We start from the raw sequence: 5,929 nt of genomic DNA on the forward strand, positions 1-5,929 counted from the left end.
ATGACATGGGGAGGAAGGAGGTAGAGAGGCCTTGCTTCCCTGGTCACCCCAGCCGTGTCAGAAACTGGTTCCGGTCCGTTGGGTTCCCATGGGAACCTGCTGGTGAGAGGCAGAGCCAGCCGCCTCCTGGCCCTTGGGGAAGCAGCAGCAGCCCCCACCTGGCCCACCTGAAGCCCTGAGCCTTGCTTTCTACTTCTCTGATCTCACCTTCCCAGGGCCACGAGGAACTTGGAAAGTTCAAGTGTGGGGCCACCCTCCTTTCCTGAGTTCATCTGATGGCTAAAAACCATAGGAGGAGGAGGTGGTGGTTTTGAATTGTTTTAACAATAGACCTAACACAACATTTACTGATTCAACATTTTTCAGGGGTACACCTTAGTAATGGCGATAATCCCGCGGTGCCACTAATACCAAAACGTGTGGCCAAATCCCCCAGCCCCATAAACAGAAACTCGCTGCTTCCTTCAACAGCAGCTCCCGTTCCCCTCCCTCCTGCCCACTGCCCACCAATAAACTCCGACTCTGCCGTCGCCTGGTCTTGTGGTTTTCTGTAACGGAGACCCGAAGTATCAGTCCTTTAAACCACGAGAGTTTGAATCACCCACACGTCCAAGCGGGAGGTCCTAATCCCTAAATCCTTATCCTGTGGAGCCTTACATCTCCCCCAAATCGGTGGTGTGAATGCACCCCTACACTCAGGGATGGCAGTTACCCCATCAGTTAAAAGTACTGAGCTGTGTCGGGGTTGGGGTGCTGTTGGCCAGTTGCCCCGAGACAGAGCAGAGGAGGTCCAGAGAAGAAAGCACAAATGGAGGGGGGCCCTGAAGATGGCCAAGGGACGAGAAGGCCCTTCCCCCAGAGCTGGTGCTCCGTCTGGACTGCTGGCCTCCTCACAAGTGAGAACACGTGTCTGTCAATGCCAGCGCTCGTGCTTCTAAGCAGGCACGTCTGGGACAATGTGAGGGAAAGGGTCAAGGTGTCATCACGGCAGAAATGGAGATGCCACGGAGTCTGACCGTCATCTGTGTCACGTCTGCCTTCCTCGGCTGCTCCCTGGTTTGCCAGGGCACCCACCTGGAGCAAGTGACCCCTTTTGGTAGAGCCAGGGACTGTGCCCGATAAGAAAGGCCACCGAGGGTGAGCGGGGAGAACAGGTGTCGCAGGATTACAGCTGGGTCATGGGGGCTCATGGCTGAGAAAGGGGGCTCCCCCATGGGCAAGGCACATGGCCTGAATTCTGTTTCACCTCAGCTGTGCCAGGGGACCAACATCTCAGCGGCGGGATGTGGAAGATCTTGTTTCACCCCAACATCTACCCCAGTCCCCCTGCAGCTCGGCCTGGAGGTGACCCCGGCTCTGGTGGAGCCCCTCTGGGACGGGCATGTGCTCTGGCCAGGGTGGTCTCCAGCGCACTGCGGGTCGGTGGCCGCTCCGACTGCGGAGGGACGACCCTGCGTTGAGATCTCAGGGCCATCCTTGAAGAGTCTTACTTGAGTCCCTGATCCCGGGGCTGGGCCATGTGCACTCCCTTGAAGACGCAGGGCAGGCTGGGGGGGTCACCCTTCCCTCTTGGAGCTGGAATGGGATGAGGTTGTGGGCCCTTTCCCAGCCCTGCTTTCTGGCTGGTCACAAGAAGCCTGGCTTTCCTGTTGCTTAACCCTGTTCACCTGGCTCTGGGGCAATTCCCTCAGGCAAATCAGGCCTGGGCCTCTTGCTCTTCCTGGTTCCTTGGGACCAGGTCCACCACAGCACGGGGCTTCTCCCCAGCCACACTCAGGGGGGTTCCTGCTAGGAAGAGAGGCACCAGGCTACGTGCAGCTCAGTGACTGGGCTTGAGTTGGCTATGGTAACAAGGACGGCTCTGCTCATTTTCAACATCTCAGGCACTTTAATCCACATTCTCATCTCATCTTCCTGGCCGCCCGGGACAGAGATAGTGGCCTGGTTCTCAGCGCCCCCCTTTGCCCACGGGGCAGAAGAGGGGACAACGGCAGGAAGGACATCATGGGAAGGAGGAGCCTGGCCTAGAGGTCTAGTCTCCTGTCTCCAACCCCCCCCAGCTCCTAGCACTCCATCCCCTCCCTGCCCCTGCGCCCCAGGGCAGGGTTTGGGAGCTAAGCCCGCAGCTCAGGGGGGGTATCTGGCTGCCGGCAGGGGTGAGTCACTCGGAAGGCCTCCATGGCCAGCAGCGTCTTGTTGATGCGGCCGATGGTGGGATAGGGAGTGAGGTCCACCTTGTACCTGTGGCAGAGAAACCCCCACTTAAGCCACGGCCCGCAGGGTCCAGGGAAGCAGAGGCAGGGCTGGGGGAGGCCTCGGGCACAGGCCAGAGGACCAGGAAGGTGGCCTCAGCAGGGAGCCTGATTCACAGAGAGCTCTTGGGAACGGGTAGGTCTTGTGCAGCAGAACCTGTCAGTTTGGTCACCTATTGATCCCGTTCTGAAAAGGAAACACTCAGGGCAGTCAGGGACGACCCGGGCTCCTGGTGGCCGGCCCTGTGTGTGTGTCAGGACAGCTGTGCTGCCCAGGGTTCCCAGTGGCTGCTGTAGGAAGCGGGTCACCAGGCCTTTCTTCTGAGGCTCCTGTGGGTGGACTTGAACTGCCAACCCTTTGGCAGCCGAGCATGGCGGCCGTTTGTACCACCTTGGCACTACTTGTGTCCCACGCCATGGCTATCTATCGAGGACCTATTGTGCCTAAGGCACGGAGCTCAAACCAAAACCAAACTCAGGGCCATGGGGTCAATGCTGGCTCCTAGCCGGCCCCTGCGGGTTTCCAGACAGTAACTGTTTATGGGTGGGGGAAGCCCACGTTTTCTCCCTCAGCGCTGCTGGTGGTTTTCAACTGCCGGCCTCGTAGGTCTCAGCCCACGAGTAACCTCCACACCACCACGGCTCCCCCAGGCACAGTGCTAGGCATTTCTAAGCACGGATGGTCTCTGCACCTGCGTGGTGAGCTGCTTTGGGATTAAGGATGTGTCAGACATTTCCAAGGCCCCAGGTGTACCCAGCACAGTCCTTCCACAGAGAGGGGCTCTCATGAGCCCCTTGAAGGGTGGATGAGGGAAAGAAGTGGCGCTTCCAGGCGCAGACACGCCAACGGGCCCTGTCTAGGGCAGAAGGCAGGGGCTCTGGGGGTGGGGTGTCTGTGCGCCACCTCTTCTTGGGCTTTACTAGGACGTGGTGGGTGTGGCCTGGGCTCAGTCTTCCAAATGGGATTCCTCGGGGCTCAAGTGGCTGGTGGGTCTGGCACCTTGGCCAGTCTGGGACGTATGTGAGTAGGGTGGGGGTGGGGTGTCTCTGCAGGAAATGCTCTCCGGTGCTGAGGTGGAGCCTGACGGGAGGAGGCTGGGGGTTCTGAGCTGGGGCAGACAGGCAGGGAGGGAGGGGTGGAGGGAGGTGGGACTCTCATTTACCTTTCAGCATTGGCCACTTGAGGCGCCAGACACAGATCAGCCATGGAAACCTGAAGAAGGGGGGATAGGGCTGTCGGGATGTACCCCCCAGGACCCACCTGCTGGCCTGAGGGTGTCCACTGGGGACTTGAGGGGGCAACTCCTGACCTTCCCATCTAGCCCAGGCTTCTCCACCCCAGCCTTCCCCTCAGAGCTGAACTTCTCCCCAGGGAAGGCTGGCGTGAGTGACCTGGCGGATGTTCCTGGGCTTGTTCAGAACACTCACAGGGATGTTGGAAGAGAAAGCTAGGGCTGGGGGCCCCTGGGGCCTGAACCAACACAGGTCCAAGGTCTCGGCCTGTAAGAGTGAGGGTCCCTGGATCCCCGACTCTCTGATAAGGGAGGGGGCACGGCCTGGCTCCATTCCATTCTCGTCATGTCCGAGACGAGATCTTCCGGAAGGCTTGAATACCTCCAGGAACGAGAAACTTAACTTTCTCTTCGGGCAGTTTCGCAGGGATGAGCCCAAGTGCCCCCTCCCTACGAGCTCAGCTGTTTGCCCCTGAGATGCCCCCTGGCCCTGGCTCCCTGCTTGACAGGCGGCTTCTCAGGAAGCTCTCTGAGCTGGGTCTGCCTCTGGGATGGAGGGAGCTGGTTGGCTCTTAATGGAAGAGGCAGCCTGAGGTCAGCATGGGGGCGGGCCTGGGGATGGGGGGGATGCTTACCTCATCTCCCACACAGAACTTTCCCGAGGTGCTCCTCAGGGTCTTCTCAAGAGCTGTGGGGAGACCACAGGGACCATCTGTCTGGGGGCGCACCAAGCGGGAGACCAGCCTTGGCCCCTACCGCTATGAAAGAGGTGGCCCTGAGTGGCAGGCTGGGCCACGCAGAGGCCAGGTGGGCTGAGGGGACGTGGCCACCACATGCAGAAAGGACCAAGAGAGTGGAGATGAGTTTTCCCAGGGCTCTTCCGGCCCGGCGACCATCCCTGCCCTCTGAGTGGCCAGCAGCAGCTCTCCCATTTCCTGGAGGGGCAGTGAGGCAAGGCTGGCCCTCCCACGGAAAGGCTGTGTTCCCAGCATCTGAGGCCAGGCTTGAAGGCCACTCAGCCCAGCGCCCACCCAGCCCTGGCCTGCCTCACCCAAGCCACAGTCAAGACCTGGGAGGGTGTTTCAGACGGACGAACACCCTGGGTGTGAGGGCCCATTTCTACCTCAGGCAGAGCAGGTGGCAGAAATAAGAACTCACCGTTAAAGCCTGAAGTGATGGCCTTCTGGGCCCAGGCCAGCTGGTTCTCCTGGCCCACTTGCTTCAGGAGAGACAGGTTCTGCGCAGCCCGAGGAAGATCGGTGATTGGCTTGGGCGGCCGGACTGAGCCTGCCTTCAGCGGAGCCCCGCTGGGGAGCCTGGTTTCCGTCTGCCTGTGGCCCTGCACTTACACCCCGGACTCCATGAGCCCCTTCCTCCCACCAGGACCCTGAGGCTGGAGGGAGGCAGCGGTCTCTGCAGTCACCTAGGCTGCTGCTGAAAGCCACCTGAATGGGGAGACTGTGCAAGGGCAGGGGCAGAGGTGTGGCCACACCTGAGGCCTAGCTCCCTTGTAGCCTCAGGTGGTCCCTGGAGAGGAGGACTGTGATGCAGGTGGGGCAGAAGGGAAGGCAGCCGAGACTCGTTCCGGGAGCTTTGCCGGCCTGGAGCGGTTTCTCTCCGGGCTGCAGCTCCTTCATCTGTCAAACGGGCTCCTTTATTACAAAGACGGCATGCCAGGGGCTGGGAGGCACGGGTACCCCGTTGGGAATTCTGGGCTCTGCCACAAATCAGCTGAGTGACCACTTCTCGGGGGCTAGTTCTGAAGTCCTAAGCCAGTGGTTAGCGCATGGGAATTGTTTTAATACTACCTTCTTGTCTTTTACTGGAGAAAACTTTGCCCCACACAAAACCTTAGCGATCCCCACTAAAGGCTCTGACGCCGAGGCAGGAGGCCTGGGCCTGAGCCTGCTCAGCCTCTCCCCGGCCCCCTGGCCCTTTCTGCACCCAGGCTACCTCTCGGCCCGGCCTTGGGACCTTCTCTTTCCTGGAAGCAGGTGGGGCCTGAAATGAGTGACTTCTGGCTCCTTCCACTCTGGCACGTGACCTGGTCTTCCAGCCACCCCCCCCCTCCAACTCCCCTACCCCCCCACCCCCGTCCAGAGCTGGAGCACCCTGTGGGCCACCCTCAGGCCACCCACGTGGGAGTGTCTGCAGGGACAGCCAGGGTGCGAGGGTGCAGGGCACACACACCACACCTGCAGCGGCTGGATGCCACTGGCAATGAGCTCCGAAATCATGCGGACGGCGGCCCTCTTCTTGGGGTCCTGTGGCAGGAGTCGGGGGGCGGGCCGCGTCTCCTCCACGTACTCGATAATGGCCAGCTGTGCACAGGGGGGCAGGGAGGTGAGGCGAGGCAGGGAGAAGGCCCCGGATCCCAGCGGCCTCCCCCACGCCCCCTTCGCAGCTGGGGCCCTGTGAAGCCAAGAGCCTCTCTGGGGTGGGGGG

General features: G+C 60.8%; 1 protein-coding gene across 2 annotated transcripts in view; it reads right to left on the reverse strand.

Annotated features, from left to right (window-relative positions):
* Nucleotides 1-1,865: 1,865 nt before the first annotated feature.
* GSTZ1 (glutathione S-transferase zeta 1) overlaps nt 1,866-5,929 on the reverse strand; it is a 9,811-nt gene continuing 5,747 nt past the window's right edge. For both annotated transcript variants that reach the window (XM_004698734.2, XM_013003738.2), the window contains exons 4-8: nt 5,680-5,880; nt 4,643-4,721; nt 4,120-4,172; nt 3,416-3,465; nt 1,866-2,241 (exon numbers count right to left, since the gene is read on the reverse strand). In XM_004698734.2, coding sequence (XP_004698791.1) covers nt 2,115-2,241; nt 3,416-3,465; nt 4,120-4,172; nt 4,643-4,721; nt 5,680-5,880 — 510 coding nt within the window. In that variant the 3' untranslated portion in view covers nt 1,866-2,114. The remainder of the gene's footprint in view (nt 2,242-3,415; nt 3,466-4,119; nt 4,173-4,642; nt 4,722-5,679; nt 5,881-5,929) is intronic.

Source organism: Echinops telfairi, unplaced genomic scaffold (assembly GCF_000313985.2).
Source record: "Echinops telfairi isolate 266 unplaced genomic scaffold, ASM31398v2 ScPeMD7_18;HRSCAF=68, whole genome shotgun sequence".
NCBI classification, from domain to species: Eukaryota; Metazoa; Chordata; class Mammalia; order Afrosoricida; family Tenrecidae; genus Echinops; species Echinops telfairi.